Raw genomic sequence first — 19,455 nt, 5'->3', positions numbered from 1 at the left:
GTGCGTAAACGGCCGCTGTACACCTCTCCAAAGTTACCCTGTGCAGTGCCATCACGAACACGATCAGTACTAATCTAATTCTGTCTTCTTACTGAGCAAAGAGCATTTCTAACTAAACCTCAAACCATTTAAAATACGGTACTATTAATTTCGATCATGAACTAAGCCACACGTACACTATTATTGAATTTAACTGGTCATTGTTTCAACCAATTTACCACACGGAGCTAAAATTGTCAGGGAAGTTAAATCTAGCAGATATGGTTAGTTCCTGTACCGGCAACACAATTTCAGGATTTTGTCTCCACAACAACAAAATTTGAACCAAAGCAATCAGTCTAACGTGCATCACAATTTAAGTGCAGACTTTTAGATTTCATTTTCAAAGCTACAGAGCAACAACACTGTACCAGCTGCAAAGGAATTCGTCCCATTTTTATACAAACATGTGTACATCACATTTAAAACTTAATAAAATGTTCACATGAGGAAGTTAGCATCATCACCACCACCATCATCGGCATTTTAGTCTAAAACTAAATATTTTACTTGATGAACTGCATACACTTAAACACGTAAATGACTTTGCTCAGCAAAATATTGGCCACAAATAAAACTCAGAATACATTTTACTTTACTTGCATAATTCTGTTAGTAAAAGTCAAGTGTACGCACCCGTCCAATGAGAGGTCCCAAGATAATATCATCATGTTCCAGGACCCACTTGTCCTACAAGGGTTAAAAATGAAGCAAGAGAAACACACAGTGATTTTAATCGTTTTAAACTAGTAAAGTGTTTAAGGGAAAAGCCACCAGAGGACAGGTTTATGAGTACATATGTGAAAAAACAGGAGTAAAATAGTGTTGGAGTCCTGTGCTACACAGCCTTAGAGCAACAGAACCCATAGTTTACACAGAAAAACATGTGGTGTGTCCTATTGTTGGCACATAACATGAGAGCATGTCTTGGACAAATTTAAAGTTGTACTAAAGATTATAACAAGTCTGCAGTAAGCAGATACAAGCTATTCTAATCTAAAGACAAACATATGTGCGTGGTGTGTGTCTGTGTGTGTCACTTTACCTTTACTACAGCTTTCTTTAGCACAACTTCACACCTCTTGGTAATATGCTGTCGAGAGTTCAGCAAATGATGGATCAGGTGAGGGATGCTGGGAAAGCCTTCTCCATCCAGACGGTACATATTCTACTGGCACACATGGAGAAGCAGAGGTTTACAGAGGCGTACTGAAGATGGCATTACCGAATTTAAAAAACAAAAGACTCATTATCCAAAAAAAATGTTTAAAAAGCTTAGTTTACAATAACAAGTTTTATTTTCTCACATTTACTTTTTAGGCCACATATTACAACAGTAACAGAAAGAATTGCTCTTTTTCTGCATATTGAAAAAGTGGAGAAAAAACATTAATAAGGAAGTGAATGATGCAAGAACGTGCAATGTATAAATAGTGTCTTCAAAAACACTTTAGATTCACTTACTTCTGTGTTCTGGATGAGAAAATGTTTACAGGAGCCTTCCCATTGCACAGAAAGCACGTAACCCTGCTTCTCTTGACTCTTCCTCACTAAGAAGTCGCCATCGTTCTTCAGCAGCTGCTGGACCTCCAGTCTGGGAATGGCACCGTGGTACCAGTCCTGCTGCCCCAGAGGACGATCCACTTCTTTCACCAGACTGAGGACTGGAGGCACCTGAAGGCAGGAAAAGAGAAAAGCAGGGTCTTTAAAAGCAGACATGAATAATGAAACAATAAGAATGGGAAGGGATAGATTTTGGGTGAATCTGCAGAGATTAAATGGAGGCACATCAAAGAAGAGTCTGTAAAACTTTAAAGTATAACCACACCGCTTTCGTGCCCCCGGGGTACCACAGGGCCGGTAGATAGAAGGAGAAGTAGTTCATACAAAAATAGCAAATAGTTCAGATTCACAGTACAGCACAATATGGGCATTAAAATATTACTCACCTGATATGATCTTTTGGAGCATGCACACAATTTTATATATATCCGTTTCCAGCTGATTTAACATTAAATCAATAAAAAGTGAGAAAGGGTGGTTTTTTTTTTTACTGTGTCAAAAGTTACTGTGCAGCTGTGTCACGGGTTCCCTGAGTGCTTCTGTCTGTCAGGAATGATTAAACGATTAAATGTACACTGGCTGCCTGAAAAGTGAGCTTGGTTTGAGGTCAAGAAGAATTTTGAAAGAAGAAACTTGGCGGTCAAAATCCCAAAGTGCGGTCAAGAGCACGAGACCCCAAAGACAGATTGTGTGCCTGAACAAGCTCAACCACTCAGAGGATGTACTCTGGGATGCTGCCATTTCCTCCAGAACATGATAAATTGTTTTGTGGTTAAAAAAAAAGAAGTTCAAGAGTGATGAGGGGGAAGAAAACTTCCACTCGAACATCCTTCCTTAGAAAGAAACTAGCATGTACCATAAAGGTTGCTACAATTGCAACTTCTCTATCGGTCACTGTAATTATTGTGCGTTAATTGCAATTTAATTACTAACTTACCTCAAATTTGGGTTTAAAGAGGTTGCTGAGATTGTTCAAGATCCCTTCCACGAGGACCCTGGGTGGAGTGTGGTCCTGAAAAAAAAAAAAAAAGACCCAGAGCTTGTTACACATGTCACAAAAAACCTATCAAGGTCTACTGTCGGCATTAGAATTGTCATGTCTCACTTTGCTCGTGTGCTTTTCAGGTTAAGCGCTAACTGCAAGACAACATCAGGCTGCTCCGGCTCTATTAAATTATTTAGGATGATTGATCTGTGAGAGTGTAACAAAGTCTTGGGTGCACAGCACAAGTTTGTAGCGTTTGGCCTGAAGATAGATAAACTGGAGTTTCTTTCCATGCTAGCAACTTTATGCAAAAGCCTGGAGGAAAATACTAGAGTGACACTTTCTGAGTGTTAACTACAATCCATGCCTAAAGGATAACTGTCTGTGACTTACAGAAAGACTAACTGCTTTTATGCTTTATAATTCAGCATGTTGTTTTCAGAGTTTACATGCAACACACAGCTTATTTTGTACAGCTGGCCCAGTGACAGGACCAGTAATTAGGAGCTAATCAAAGACAAAGGAGGGAAAGCTGCTGTCAGGGAGAACATACGTTGCTCGTGCTGGATGAAAGTGAAACAGTATCTGTGTCCAGATTCAGAGCAGAGGGAGGTTCTCTGGAGCCCAGCTTGTCCAGTTTCTCTTTCAGAAGAAGCCTCTGAACCTCCAGTTTGGCTCTCTGGCCCTGAGTCAGGGCGACCTGCTGCCGGCACTCTTCCATCGCATGTCTCTTGCTGAACTGGTAGACCCTGGACAAAGCAAAGTGCAGCATCACAACACAAGTGACAGAAATAAACAGAAGCGCACAGAAATCAATAAAACGCCTGCTTGTGCAGGTTTGCAGTTCTTCATATTGATTCATATCCTTAACATGCTGATAATGAGCCTGTAAGACTTATAAAACCCCAACAGTGAACAAACAAACAGAATTGTTTCACCTCATTATCTATCTGATTTTTATCTTTTGAGGTATTTGTACAAACCCATCTCAAATAAAGCTGAAATACTGCGCAAAAATGTAATAAAACCAGGATGGAAATCTCATAAACCCATATTATATTCACAATGGAATATAAAGGACATAACAAATGTTTAAACTGAGAACATGTGCCATTGTAAAAAAAATAAAAACATTATTTAGACAATGATGCCAGACACATCTCAAAAATGTGGGACAGGGCCATGTTTACCACTTTGCAGCATCCCCCCTTCTTTAACAGCAGCATGAAAATATGCAGCGTCTTCACTGAGACATCATCCAGATCATATGCTGCTCTAGAAACTGAAATGTTTCCTATGTTGTAATGTGACTAAAATACGGGTTTATGAGATTTGCAAATCATTGCATTCTGCTTTTATTTACATTTTATACAGCGTCTCAACTTTTTTCAGAATAGGTTTTGTACTTAATCACTTTTTTGTACTTAGTGTACTTAATCAACCTCCGTATGCACTCGGTCTTCCCTGTTAAGTACCTCCAAGTGCAGCACACACTACAAACACCACAATCAGAATTACATTATTTCTCCTCTGAGGCACTGAGAGCTGAGTAATTGACAAGAAACTGTTCATCATCTATTTGTGTATGGGACATTGATTAAGCATGTGTATGGCTAATTACCACAGAGGATGTTTATATGAGCGCAGGTGCAGCGGAGAATCTAATCATGCTTGGTTGACCCGGAGATCACATTGTTTTTGTTGTTTGTTTTTTCCCTGGTGACACCCAACACGCCGTCATATCATCACACAGCCTTTAATGACAACATAAAATTCTATGTGCTTTGTTCCCTTTAATTGGCCATTAAATGAGAGAACGGGCTGGACATTGAAACTCATCAGAAGCAAGTTGCCCCAGGTTCGTCATCATCACAGAAATGTAGATTAAGCCTAATCCCAGAAAAGAAAAAAGCATTTAGGATCTCCACTGACAGAAAGTTTATGGTCTATGGCTTAATTCAAGAACAAGCGAGCCCAGATGTTTGGGTTTTAAACTGTAGGAATTTTTACTAACCAGGTGTTTATAAACAAAATGATTAATGCGCACATGAAGATGATCGATCAGCTGTGCTTACGCTCATTAGACCCAAAGAAAGTTTCACTCAAGAAAACATTTGCAAAGACCTCAAAATGCTGGAGATCCGACCCTCTGAACTACTCAGGCTGACATCTGAGGTCAGGTTAGGTCACCTTAATTCAGTTTTTCACTGTTGATTTGCAAAATGTTTCTTCACCATACAAAGCAAAGGTCAGCTTCACCTCACCACCTGCACCATATGTGCTCCCAGCTGCCTTTGATAATGCAGACTCTGTTGCATATAAACACATTGTTTCCACTTGTCCTTCAAGAGCCTGTTAATGACTCGATCACTCCCCCGGGTCTGTATAGCTCTAACACCTTTAGACTCCCTCATCAACCAAGACAAATGAGAGGGTTTGGGCTCCATAACTCTCAACATATTGCTGTATTATAATTCATAAGGCACTTATGGCCCGCTGAGACCACACTGGTTATTAGCTGTTGCACAGCCAACAGCACACTGAACTCCCCCGATGGGAAGGACTGCCCACTGAGGCAAACTTTAGTAATTTGTCTTCACAGCTACCGCAGGACAGTGTATTTTTTCATTGTGAACCCCCCTCTCTAATCTCTGACAGCTCAGCATCAGGCTTGTTTGGTCTGCTCACCTCTGGCCCTTTTTGACACCTTCCTGCTCTTCCCCTAACTCCAGCTCCAGCTGCTCAACTGAAGTCTGCTGAGAGCCCAGAGACCGAGCCAGGTCCAGGAGCTCCTCCTCTATCGTAGTCAGTCTGTGAGAAGAAGACAGAAATCCCAGGTGAAGAGGAAGCACTTCATATATAAAACAGAAAGGGAAGGTTAACGGGAGGTTAAAGGAACACGAGTTAGTCGTGTGGAGGAAGCTGTTGCAAGATTAACAAACGAAATCTGAATGTGATTGCACTGTTGTTCTCACTTGTGCTGGATCGTCTCGAGGGTGAGGTCATTCAGTTCAATCTCCTTAGTGCTTAGCTGCTCGGTGTCCTCCAGAAGGCTGTTGTCAAAATCGGCACAGGCAGGAATCTCCCCCACAGACCTTCAAACACACAGTCCACAGTATCATTTCTCTGAAGGGTTAGCTTCTGTGATTACCATGTTGCTGAGCGGAAACGGTCCGCCTCTGCGTACCTGTTCTGATGGATGAAGCTCTCATGCTCTCTGTGAGGATCGATGGCTGTTAGAGCTGATGCCATCTCTCTGTGGATCCGCACCACTTCATGATGGAGGAGAGTGCAGATGTCAAAATACTCCTGCAGGATCTCCTTTCTGGAAGGATGAAAACAGAATGACACAATGCGAAGCACAAATATATCAAATTGCGTCTTTTAATTTGCCAAAGCGTAACACAATTTCCAGTTTGGCTGGATGCAAGTTGCCTCATATTAGTGATGTGAAAATGTCCTTTGAGAGATTTGTCTGCGGTTAAGTATCCCATCACGTCACTTTCTCTGTCATATTTATGTTGTTATTCCCTGTTTAGAATATAATAAAAGTGAGAGCAGTGCCTGTTTTTCAGCCTCTGCCGTTAGACAGAGACTGGATCTGTCAGCTCTGCCAAACATTTCCTGCCCAGAGCCCCCAAAGTCAGCCAATCCATTTTACCGGTTTGACTGCTTGTTTCTGTCTTTGACTTTTTATGATTTACCCTTTCAGACCCTTTAATTGTCTAAATTCCCAGAACTCTTCTCTCTGCTTTAAAACTCAGACGTTCATGTAGTGTTCAAAGCTGTCAAGCCTTTGTAGGTAATGTTTGCATAGAAAAGGCTTTTGTTCATAATGAAAACACAGGCAGCACTCTGCAAAACTCTTGAATCACCTCTCATTTTTTTACATTTTGCTGGGAAAAAAAGGAAATATGTGTTTTGTTCTCTGTCAAGATGATCCCACGCTGCTTCAGTAATGATTCGGTCCGGGCTCTGGGGAGGCCGGTCCATGACTCATGGAGTTCCAGCGTGTGTGTTCTTCCATTCAGGCATGCTTTTACTGCAGTGTGAGATCAAATGAGGCCACTGCAACACCATCAGATGCTTTCCTGATGGTGATGCATAGTGGATGAAAATCTGACAGTGCCTTTCAGCGTTAATAATTTCATCAATTTTGACAAGATCTTCAACACCACTGGCTGAAAAGTGGAGTTTTTTTCCTATTTCTGTTCATCTACAGGAAATCGTTTTTAAGGCCTGACACGCCAGTCGACACCACAATGTATAAACTGGACAGGCAACCAACGCCGTCAGTTTCCATGCACGAATGCTATACCAAGGGGTTAAATGCACAGGAGTACCCATTAAATTTACAACTTACAGGCTACTGATGAGTCATTTCTATACATTTACTAATCTAAAAACTGGGCCACCTTTGCAAGCCACAAAAAAGGAGAGCTACTTTAAACCACACTTATACACACACAGGCTACACACAGAAAAATGTACCATAATAATAAAACTGCAAAAAATATCTGTCTTGGTTTGCAGACACAAAGCGGCAGGGGGGTATTTTCTCCAGGTCCAGAAGTGGATTAATGACCTCAGCACATACTAGGACAGCTGGCGGTGAGCGCAGGACACACGGTGTCCACAGATTTAACTATGAAATTGAAATTAATTGCCTAAATTCCCAGAATTTAACATTGTCTGTGATGTGTAGACACAGCACTGGTTCATTCCTTGAGTTAGGTTTTGTAATGCTTGAAAAAGTCGCTGTTAAGCAGCCTAACTAACAAACAAACAAAAATGGTCTGGCACAAAAACTAGACTGAAGTGAAAAAGCAGCCAATTTCTGAAGAAAAACATTGAATGACCTTTAGAAAGTCTGGAGAACTACTGCTCAAGACCGATTTAAAGCGTCTGGCTCCTCTGAAGCAAAATAGAAAGACGTGAGAGGTGACTCAAAACATTTGCACAGTACTGTAGTTACACATATGGTAATTAGAACATTTGTTCTGCTGCTGTAGATTGTGAGATATGCTTGTTGATGGCAGCAGTGGAGTGTTATCAAGATTTGAAATTAATTGGCAAACATTTGTGTCGTGCCACGATCAGATGTGTATCTGAGTGACGACGAGCAGAAATAAAACACCGAGATGATTCGCAGGGACGCACCAGTAAATATGAGCACTGTACAGAAATGCTTGTCATTCTTAATGTGTCTGTTTTTCTTCCAAACATCCACGCAGCGAGTGTGATCTTACAGTATGAGCACCATCTCCTGCTGCAGAGTCTGCAGGGCGCTGAGCAGGGCCGGCTGGATCTGACTGTAATGGTGCTGATGGTAAACTTGAGCAGCTTGCACAGAGAGGACATACTCATTATGGACCTCGTAGAGTTTCAGTGAAGCCTTTATGTAACGCTCTTTGGCCTTATCTCGGTCTTTTTCTGCAGACACACACAGGCACACAAGCACAGTACAGAAAATGATCACAGAATATAGGTCATGATAGAAATACACATATCAGACTAAACACAGGAAAACAGAAAACAAACAAACAAAAAAAAAAACCAGACCGTGACATCAACATGAAACCGATTCTATTCAGAAACATAAGTGATACCAGAAATCCCCACCTTTGCTGGTCTCCTGGTACTTCCTCTTTGCCTGAGTTGCATCTTTCACTGCGTGCCTGTAGCTGCTCTTTAGCCTCTCCAGTTCTGTCTGTGTCACCTGAAGCAATCCATAAAAACAGCATTTTACATTTTGAACACAGTGATAAAAAGCTAATAACGTAGGCTTTGTGTTGGCATTTAAAAAACAGGCCATGAAAAGTTAAAACCGCCTCATATATAGTTCGCCCAAAACTATTTGACCTGAAAGAAGAAAAACCCAATTTACTCAATAAAAAACAGCAAAACCGAAAGGTCATGGCTCATTTTTGACCTTTTTGGACAGTGTGGACCAAATATATTTTTGCAAAAAAAGAAAAAAGACAGTAGACAGCAGCAATGAAACAACCATTCAGTTGTACTGATGATACCGACTCTATTCTACAATTTCCCAAACGCAGCTCTTCCAAATCTGATGCAACAGGAAAGAAGCCAACAAATCCTGAACCAAGAAGAAGGGACTGCAGGGAGGAAGAATTTAAAAGAAGCACACAGGCTTACAGACAACCCGTTTAAGGACTTTAAAATGCCAGTAACTAGCTTCCTTGTTTTAGTTCTCCGTTGGCTGAGTTCTACATCAATTATGATTTATTTATAACATCTTGTTTTTTTTCTATGACTCATCTAATTAGAGGGCATCAAGCTTGCTCCTCTAACCTGTCGACCAGTAGGCAGGAGTAGCGTAGCAGAGAGAAATAGCCCCGCTTTATTGTCAGCCTTATAGCGATGATAGCATCTAAAACACACCAAAGCAGGAAATGAATTTTTCACCTGTCAGGACCTGTAACTGCCAACAAAGCTGTGTGTTGTCACTGTAGTTATGGAAAGAACTTGTACATTACACAGATTTAACAGCAGCAGGTCTAAAAAACAGATTTTACTGAATGATTCATGGTTGGAGGTGTTATAGAGAGAGACGAAACTACAATCAACTGTTTTTCAGAGGAAAACCAGCTGAAACAGTTTGCTTTTAAAGTTTTCTGCTGCTTTACTTGAAACTAAGCACTCGCCTACATTTACCGATGTGCCTTGGTACCGTAACAGACACAAAACCAAGAATTTTTAAGCGGTTTAAAAAACAAAAATAAAACATCTTTTACAAACACGTAACTTAAGGGCAGTGGGTGTGATGGGTGTCAAGTCGAGTTGCTTTAAGGTTGAAAAGCTGTCAGTACTATTTAGCACAGGAAATGGACTGCTGTTGTGTTAGGTTTTGCTAGTAACATAAAACATGAGAAAAGCATAAGGTAACGATCTGACCTTTGTTGTGTGGCTGGCGACAAAAAAAATAAAACCAACATCACAGATACAATCAAATTCACTGTCGCCGTTGTTTCAGTCGTGATATCAAATAATCTCTCGCTAGTGTAACTGCACAGTGATGTAAACGGTTCAAAGGCTGACCGGGCTTTTTCTGCACAGCAAAGTAGGAAAATTAAACTAAACAAACAACCAGACAGGCGTTCAAACTGCACTAAAATGAACACATCATTTGCCTGATGTAATTGGGTAATAAAACTCAGTGTGAGGCAGCTACCAGTATGAGATGGCATCAAAATGCATTTACAGACACTCTTTCCAGTCTATTGAATCTCATATCATTTGACTGCTGTCTATTTATAAGCTGCCATCACGGCACTCATCTGCAAGTCAAGTTGACATATGAGGAAAAACGAGACAAACATTTCCAACTAGCAACGTCTGGTTTTGCATGAGTGCGTGAAATGTGGGATATGTAAACATTCTAGCGCTCTGACTGCTTTTTTTTTGTTCTCGTAAAAAGTAATTTAGTGTGTTTGCTTTCAATTTAGATATGAGCACAGTGACAAAAAGAAGCAGGCAGCAATTATCTCAGTAAATTCCTGAAGACCCTGTCGTACGCCGTGCTGTTTCAAACGGCCGTGAGCGGCTGCGAAACAAATTTGTACCAGCTGAAGATATATCTTTGCATACTAGACAAAGTTTTTTTTTTTGTTTTTTTTTAAAAAAAGCACGTACACACAAAGTGATATTTAATTTTAGAGACCAAAAAGCTGTAGAACAGGCAAGTGTAGTCACTTACCTGCACCAAGATCATTTTCCACTGATAATAAACATTCATATAGTTCCGCCTTTATTTTTTTTTATTCAACTCATGGGGATAAAAGTGTGCAAAACTGTGAACCAAAGGGACATTTAGAGAGCAACAGCTGTGAAAATGAACACAGAAATAAACCACCTTGTTTTTTTCCCATCATTAGAGGTGTGACTGTACAAAAGTAGTTTAATCTGCCTCATGACAGGACTGAAAGTTTGTATAATGGTAAAGTAGCTAGATATTTTAGTTTGTGGTATATGTGTGTAGTTTATTACTTAAGTCCCAACAAGTCATTGTTCGGGTTCAAGTCTTCAAAAGCTGAACATAGGCCAGTGTGAATGATGTCTTTTGAAGTAATGGAAGTGTGTGTGTGTGCGTGTTAATCACACACCTTGTTGAGCTCCTGCCTCAGCAGGTTCCACTGCTCTGCGTACGTTTTGCGGAGCTGCTGTTTGTCTCTGATGAGCAGCGTGAGTTTGCTGATTGGACCGTCCAGCAGATCTTCAGAGCGCTTTTTCATCAGCTGACTGAGAGACTCCGTCTGTGACACCAGCACTCCCCAGGACTGACAGACAGAGGCAGAAGTCAGCGGTACACATCGTGGGGACATAAAGAGAAAACCGATAAATGGAACTCACTAAACAATCCGTGACTACCTGACATGTTGGTAACCAGCTTTCGGAGCCAGACTTGCTCGTTGGTTCCTTAGTTGGAACTGATTTTTAAAAAATGCATGAAGTCATGTTGGACACAGATACAGCTCACTGGGTATTTCATACTACAGAGACTTGGGTTTGAATCCATCATGAGGCCGTTTACTTCCCCTGGTCTTTCTCCTAGCTCTCCTGTCTTCTCCACAGTGTTCTACCAAAATAAAGGCTACTAAACATATTCAGTATAAATAAGCAATGGTTATTGGTGTTAGCCACCAAATTATTATTTAAAAAAAACTTTGAGATGCAGAAATAAAACTAGTTTCAAGCGCATCAGCAGCACATTGCATTTCACGGTTGTAGGTTCTGTAAATGTTTTCACAATGTGTGCAGATGAGCCAAAGACGTGCTCACTCGATTTGATTTGAGAACACATTTAATTTGACAAAGTGTAGGTCAGCTTTCAATATTTTAAAGAAACTAAGCAAACCAAGCTTTTGTAGATTTAGTTGAGACATTTCCAAGCCATTCAGATATACTTTGTACTTATTTTTAACACTAATGGCAGTCACTGGAGTTACTTTTGGAGTATGTCATGTGAGGTTATTAGAGGCACAAAACAGTTTTAGATTCATGTGCCAACTTCTGTATTTTATTTCCTCAGCTTATATTACTGTTTTCTTTTACTTTGCTCATTGAACACTTGATGATTCAAACCCTTTTTTCTTGGGAAAAACTGAAATGTGCATCAAATTAGAAGATTAATTTTAAATGCACTGAATGAATGAGTCTATTGCGCAGTGGCATTCTCCCACCTGAACGACAGGTGATGAGGTAAATCTAAAGCTTCAGGCGCAGTGCGATATGCAAGGCCTCACCTTGTTGAGCTGACTGATGTAGTCCAGTCCTGTGTTAGCCTGAGGTCGGTCCAGCTTCTCAGCCAGGCCAGTCATGTGGTGCAGCTGCACTGAAAATTCCCGTTCGCTCTTCGCTCGCTGCCCCATCCACTTCTTCATGACCTCCATCAAGAGAAGCTCTGAGTCCAGCAGTCGCAACACTGCTGCATGTGCCTGTGGACACCTCAGGTCCTCTCCAAAACCCATCTCTGGATACTTACGCTTTCCTCCTGCAAATGAATTGTTGTTAGCAGTAAATCCTACAGCACATTTGCATTCTCGTCAGAGACGCAGGAGCGGCGCAGCAATTCGTAGCAGCTGCTAATGACCAAGTGTATTCATTTCAATGTGACCATCGAGGAGTTTCACTTCCCTGTGAGCAACAGAGGTTTGTGTGAAGCGGCACTTCCTCATGTGTCTTTGAATGCGGTTACTGTCATTTTGCTTTCAATTTCTGAGGACCTTAAGAGGTGCAATGATCATTAAGCTTCAATTATTTCTAAATAATATCATCACTAAAGCACTTATATATTTATGCGTTTTTAAAAAATCTAATTAAATGCAAAAACCAAACAGTCGCGTAGAGGCTGAATGCAGCCTGAGAGAGACCACTGAGCTCGCACTGAGCTGTGTCTTATCTGCATGTTAAACTGGGACCACTGCTTATCTGTGGCTCAGTGCAGCAGAGCAACACCACTGCATATTGCTCAGTATGGTTTACAGATAATTCTGTACATCTATACACACTTCAGAAGTGCTTTTCACTTCTCTGCTTTTATCGTATTGCTTGAATTATTAATTACTATTCTAATAACACATTACAGAACAGAATGATTCCACTAATTACTACTTTAAAATAACTTCTTAACTACTAAAGTAGTAGTAGTAGTAGTAGTAGTAGTAGTAGTAGTAGTAGTAGTAGTAGTAGTAGTAGTAGTAGTAGTAGTAGTAGTAGTAGTATCCCCATGTTTTTAGTTTTCAAATACACATAAAATCGAAGTGCAATAGTCTCTGTTCCAGGTCAGACAGACATGGCATTTTATGTCTTGTGTTAAGAGCACCACTTTTTTTTTTACCCTAGAGGGCCTTACTGACTTAAAATAAGTCCACTACTGAAAAAGTGAATTGAAAGACTTTTTTACAGGTCATAATGAAATTGTTACTAAGATAATCAGTACCAGGAGGTCTAGTACTATTATTTCTTTATATTATGCTTCCAAAGAGTCCGATTTTCCTATAGTTTGGTCTTAAACACAATTTCTCCAGCCTTTCTAAAGGTCTTTTAAAGTTTTTCTTTGGACACCGGTTGCTCTTTCACTCATTTTCAGTACAGTCCTGTTATTTTTTTGTTAATGTGTTTTGTTAGGCTGCTTTATACCGACCTACTCATCGTGCAGGTATTTAAAAAGAAACCCGACTCAAGTGGTGAATCGATGTTGTGTTTAAAGATAAGAGACAGCTTAGCAAAGAACCAATTTTAAACATAACTCTTTCGCGCATAGTGGTCACTACAGTGGACAGCTATTCAAAGGCTGTATTCTTGTATTTGTGTCAGTGTTGATGGTATATTTGCACATAAACCACTACATTTGACACAGATGTGTCACTCCATACACATAAGTTGTCTGCTTAAGTGGACATGTAAAAAAACTCGTTGAGAAGTACATGTTTAAAGAAATGAAGTTCAACAATCTTTTTTTCATGCCTAAAGATAAATAAAAAATACTTAAGAAAAACTCCTGATTGTCATAATTCATGCATGAAAGGGTTAAGCAATTTATAACTAGCACCTTGACAAGAAACACATCACTCGGTTCCCATTTAGCTGAATTTACAACAAATAGTAAGGATGAACGGGGTTCCCCACAAGTTCTTTAAGAACTGCCTGCAGGTGCTCAGGACACTGTCGAAGTGGATGAAAACAGCTTGGAGGAAACAACCGGTCCCATCAGAAGGATAATAAATTGTCGGCGTGTTCATTCCCAAGAACAGAGCCTTCAGACCATCAGTTAGTTCAGAAGCATTGCCTTGCTGAACGTAAAGAGGAAGGTTTTTTTCTCCATCCTGACAAGGAGACTGACTTCATCATGGTGAGTGGATATGTTGATACAAGCTGCCAGAATGTGGGAATCCCAGGCTCTCCTATGTCCACTAAGCACTCCTCTCTGATTTGGAACCAGATCCAGCATGAAGCGAAGAGCGACTTGCATCTGGTGCAGTTAGATCTCACCACCAATGCATGTGGCTCAGTATCACGCAGACCCTTAGACTTTGCACTGGGGTTCTTACATATCCTGTGTTGTGTGCAACATATAATCACCAAATACTTCAGTAACCTGCACATGTGCTCAACTCTGGAGGGCTTCATGACTGGATGCCAAGAACTAGAACGTAGAACAGTTATGAGATGCGCCATCTTCCCCATCCTATTCGTAGTAGCCTTTGAGGTAATTCTCAGGGGCCAGGCAGATAGAGGCATCAAGTTACCATCAGGTGGAGGCTTCCACTACTACGGAGCTATATGGATGATGTGGCAAGCATCATTCAGACAGCACTATGCATGACTTCTGCATGAGCTTCTTGCTTGGGCGAGCATGACAGTCAAGGCAGGAAAGTCAAGAAGCCTATCAAGAAGGAAAGGCATACTGCATGCAGGGAACATCTTTGTTGCAGGAGAGGAGCCCATTCCCCGCCTGGATGAAAAACCACTGCAAAACCTAGGAAGGCACTACCCCACGGAAAATAGAAGGTGTGGTGCTAGCAGCACATCCTATACGAACAGGTCCATGTGGACAATAAAGGTCTGCAAAATTTCCTTTTCAGGAGTCAGCAGGAATCATGGCCTGGCAAACAGCTACATCAGTAAGTGGCTAGATGCACGCACACGCACAACACAGTAAAAGCAGACCTCAATAGAAAAAATAAAAACACACACTGGAATACTTTCATGGATTGGCCTCCTGAACATGAACATTATTGAAACAGTGTGGGATCATCTTGATAGAGAACAGAACAAAAGGCAGCCAATATCCAAAGAAGAGCTTTGAATGTGTTTCAAGAGGCCTTGAAGGCCACTTATGTTTTAATAAAATACTACACTTCTAGTGTTAAGATGATCAAGCAAATCAAAGATCTGGGCCACAAGACTTTACTTCCTCCACTAAAACCAAAAAAAGAGCTGAGAAAGAAAGACTTTTACAACAACATAGAGAAAGATACGCCAACAAAATGCACACAGCGGGGTAAGAACAGAGGGGCTCAGAATAAATACAAAAATAAATAAAAATCTGATTCGAAGCATGTGGAATGAGGCACTGATAACCTGGAGAAAGAAAGGTCCCAGGACATTCAATGATCCAATGAAAGTGACAACACAGAGCACAGGGAGGGAGAGGGAAAAGATAAACACACAGTTTGGATAGTCCTGTGCCAGAGGGACAACAACTATCAGGGTAAGAGAGATGCAGTGTTTTCCAATAATCTCCAAGCTTAACAGATTCCTGAAGACTGAGACTGACCCACAGGCACAATAACAATATCAGGTAGAGAGCCTCAGGAAGAAAACAAAAACAAAAAAGCTGCTAACAGAACGTTATAGCAAAAAAACCCCTGTGTTCTGGGGCAGAAAGCTTAGGATGGATTATAAGCTTCACACATATTTTTTTTAATTATCATAAGCTCCTGACATGGATCTGAACATGTGACAAGTTGCAAAACCAGAAATGTAAAAACACTCGAACCTCAGCGAAACGTAGACATGAATGATCTGCACCAACCAAACTGCTGCCCTGCACCAACCAAACTGCTGCCCAGCTCCAACAAGCTACTGCTTGACGTTAATACTTTCTGAAATACATCTCAGACTTTCACAATACTTTCAATGGATTTTTGGCTTATTGTGTTGCTTGTGTGTGAGCAGCTGACCGAAGCATTGTGGCTTCATACTTCCCCACAAGCAGCTAACGGCATGATGCAGGAAAGTACAGGGTTACTGGTGAAGTAATGCACTGCCGCAAAGACTCTGAGAAAAGTTTATAGTGGTGGTGTCTTGTAACCATTATTGTTTTTTAGAAGAATAGTTTTAAACAACACCAGACTGTAAACACGGAGGGTGCCTGTTGCATATAATGCAAATACTCCTCTTGTTTTTTAACACCACAGTATGAAGCCAGTCTCACGTCATTACTTTCATTTATGACTTGGTTGGTGTCTGGTGCAACCACCGTGCTGTAAATTCATTGGGGTAATTATTCTGGCCATACATCATCAGATACACTCATTATACAGGCTGCAGGGAAGACAAAGGGACACAAACATACACACACACACACACACACACACACACACACACAAAAATGCAGCTCTGCTCAGAGTTGGTTGTACAGACCACAGAGGAAATGTCAGCTTTTATGTTTAGTTACAGAGTCAACAAAGAGCTGCAGACCACGCTCTTAGTTAGAGACTACTCTTCATGTTTGATGTCCTAATGTCACTTCATGCTGCCACTTCTGCAGCAGACTTTATATCATGTTGTAATGCTGTACCTGTGAGTTACTTTAAATGAAAGCTGTTGAAGGGATGGAAAGTACATTGACTCGGATTCTGAACGTTGCAACTCTGACAAAAGAAAAACGCAGAAGTGCAACAAAAGAGTTTTGACACTTAAATTGCAAAACCGTTTAGCACGATCGTGATACCGACTTTGAATGTTTTTTGGGGTTTTTTAAACCGTGGCGTTTTATAGTGTCAAATCTTTACGTGCATTGTTTTTACATCAGCAGTTTATTTCTCAGTGAGAGCAGTTTACTGTTTCTTCTCTGTGTTGTGGTGTGGCTGAGAGAGAGTTAACAGTTTTGTGCTGTCTGGACATAATTTGCTTACCATACAAAGAACGCTGAATAATGAAAACTACTACAGACTAGCTCCAAAACTGAAAACCTACAGTAAGCAGAGCCAAATATGGGCATACTCTGGGCCCACAGCTGCCCAAACTATGCCCTTACCTTAGGTGTAAATGGTTCATATATAGCGCTTTTCTACTCAGCGCTCAAAGCACTTTATGCAACTCATTCACACTGTTTTTCCCCCCTATTCTCTTCCTATATAACATGCACACACACACATTCATACTTCTACAGATGCATCAGAGAGCAACTTGGGGTTAGTATCCTGCACAAGGACATTTGGCATACAAACTGGAGGGATCTAACCATTAAAATTCCAATTAGCTGATGGCCTGCTCCACCACCTGAGTTAAGGCAACCCCAAAGATGTGGGGTGCCCCACATATGCCCCATGGTCCATTATCGCCACCAACTGGTATGGAGTGTGAACCAGAAAGCTACTTTAAGCAGTTCACTCATTCACGAGGTGTCATCACAATTCGGCTTTATTATTATTTTTCCACCATGGCCTTCCTCACACAAACAGCCCTCGAGAAATGTATTTGTCCACTTGTGTAACCAGGGTGTATACATGAAGTCAAAGATGTAAACCATTAAGCTCTTTAGCCACTTGGCCTCAAACGTAAAACACAAAAAAACAACTAGAATCCCATCAAACTAACCTAACTTGGAAAATGTAATCTGGCCTGGTAGCTTTTGCTTCAATTCCTTTTCTAGTAGATCAATATCATCCAGTTTAACTTCCATACTCATTACTTAGTGAAGGTTTGAATCAGTTGCCCTTCTCTCAGCCACATATTTCTGACAGTGCAAGAAAACATGTACAGTACTGCAATTTCATCTTTGCCCCGTCAGTCACATTTCCCAGTACCGTGTTTCCTTACCATTATAAATAGTCTGTGTATTCCACCAATGAAAATTTCAGATGTAGCTTCCAGCTAGTCCAAGTAAGATCCCTCAGGCTCTGACACAATAACATGGTGATGACCATAGTGGCCTACAACCAACATGAATATTACTATATCACAACCTCACACAATAGAATGGCGTGAAATAGATTAACCATTAAGCGACAGTTATCTGGATCAAAAATGCCTTGTTGATACCAGCGGTCAAGAATTAAAGGATGACCACTCATTAGAACCGAGGTATGCAGAAGAGCATCTCTGAATCTGAATGCAAAACACGTTGAACCTTGAAGCAGAACATTGTACTTGGTGCTCCAGATGTCAGCTAAGAACAGGAAACTGAGGCTACAATTCATGCAGATTCACCAAAAGTGGACAGAAGAAGACTGATCTGATAAAGTCTCAATTTTGGTTGCAACATTCATATAGTAATCTGAGAACTGCTTAACTGTGAGATTTCTCATGATGCCGCACTTGGTTAAACACATTTCATTGAAAATGTTTACTCTTTGCTAACTTACATATGACAAATAAAGCTGAAGCTGAAATTGGCAGGGTCAGAATTTGACAAACAGCATGAAAGCACTGATCCATCCCTCTTCATATCAGTGGTTCAGGCTGCTGATGGTGTGGGGAATCATTTCTTGGTACAGTTTGAATCTTTTGTTACCACCTGAGCATCATTTAAACCCCACAGCCTACCTGAGGATTGTTGGCAGTCATCCCTTTATGCCCACAGTGCACACATCCTCTGATGGATCCTTCCAGCAGGATAGCGCGCTGTGTTACAAACTTCAAACCATCTCAGACTGCTATTTTTAAACACAACACCGAGATCACGGTACCCAAAAGGCCTACACAGTCAATTCAACTGAGCATCCTTGGGATGTGGAGAAAGAGGAGATTCTCATAATGGATGTGCAAACTGACATATCTGCAGCAGCTGACTGATGCCTTCATGTCATCATGGAAACAAGTCTGAGGCATGTTTCCAGCACCCTGTTGAATCTATGCTGTGAATAAAAACCGCTCCGAGGACAAGCGCACAATACGGCACTAGCAGGGTGTACCTAATACAGTGTCCGATTAGGTTTGTTTATCACGTTTGCCATCCAAATTTAGCACGTTAGCTTAGTAAAACTACAAATTAGCACAAAATTGTTATTTTCCAGTACTGCACTCACTGATGATACAATGCTAATGATCGGCTCCATTACAAACCATCGGGTTGTCTCATCACTCCGAGAACCTCCGTGATCTTGCAGCTCTGCCAGCTTCCGGTGCAGGAGGAGATGACCTTTACGAGGTAATCAAAGCTTCGAATCAGCCATTTTTAGATTTATAAATAAGTGGGCGGAGTCACTGAACTTTGTCGTCACACCTGGCATTTAGATCTTGTTACAAGCTCAGTAGGAATAGTCTTACATATTATTATCATCAATCCAATAAATCCATGATGCTAAAATAGCATAAACGTTTTTGCAGGATGCTTTTACCCCCGACATTTAACCACATGTAATGCTCATACTTCAGTACTTGCATTTAAAAATACTTTTATGTAGGATATTTTCTTGAAACTATTTTATGTACCGTTAAACTGTCCACCATCTCTGTGCTTCATTAACCAACAACAGCATCAAGTTTCAATCATTTAAGAACCATTTAAGTAAAAGAAAAAACACATTCAAATTTGCATAGATCTTTATTTTTAGTAGAATCTATAATTGACATCAATTAAATAAAAAGGAGAAAACAAGAGCAAAAAAAAAAAT

The 19,455-nt window shown here is 40.7% G+C and overlaps 1 protein-coding gene across 1 annotated transcript in view; it reads right to left on the bottom strand.

Annotated features, from left to right (window-relative positions):
* Nucleotides 1–19,005, bottom strand: part of fes (FES proto-oncogene, tyrosine kinase) — a 25,905-nt gene extending 6,900 nt beyond the window's left edge. The window contains exons 1-14 of the mRNA XM_013913005.1: nucleotides 18,905–19,005; nucleotides 11,854–12,101; nucleotides 10,714–10,887; nucleotides 8,210–8,306; nucleotides 7,837–8,020; nucleotides 5,775–5,912; nucleotides 5,563–5,682; nucleotides 5,276–5,398; nucleotides 3,141–3,336; nucleotides 2,540–2,614; nucleotides 1,504–1,713; nucleotides 1,085–1,207; nucleotides 676–729; nucleotides 5–38 (exon numbers count right to left, since the gene is read on the bottom strand). Coding sequence (XP_013768459.1) covers nucleotides 5–38; nucleotides 676–729; nucleotides 1,085–1,207; nucleotides 1,504–1,713; nucleotides 2,540–2,614; nucleotides 3,141–3,336; nucleotides 5,276–5,398; nucleotides 5,563–5,682; nucleotides 5,775–5,912; nucleotides 7,837–8,020; nucleotides 8,210–8,306; nucleotides 10,714–10,887; nucleotides 11,854–12,101; nucleotides 18,905–18,920 — 1,792 coding nt within the window. The 5' untranslated portion in view covers nucleotides 18,921–19,005. The remainder of the gene's footprint in view (nucleotides 1–4; nucleotides 39–675; nucleotides 730–1,084; nucleotides 1,208–1,503; nucleotides 1,714–2,539; nucleotides 2,615–3,140; nucleotides 3,337–5,275; nucleotides 5,399–5,562; nucleotides 5,683–5,774; nucleotides 5,913–7,836; nucleotides 8,021–8,209; nucleotides 8,307–10,713; nucleotides 10,888–11,853; nucleotides 12,102–18,904) is intronic.
* Nucleotides 19,006–19,455: the final 450 nt, after the last annotated feature.

The sequence above is a fragment of the Pundamilia nyererei genome, unplaced genomic scaffold (genome assembly GCF_000239375.1).
Source record: "Pundamilia nyererei isolate P.nyererei 1_Seehausen unplaced genomic scaffold, PunNye1.0 scaffold00112, whole genome shotgun sequence".
NCBI lineage: Eukaryota > Metazoa > Chordata > Actinopteri > Cichliformes > Cichlidae > Pundamilia > Pundamilia nyererei.
The sequence above is the reverse complement of the archived record's forward strand: the minus strand, read 5'-3'. Positions and strand labels throughout refer to the sequence as shown.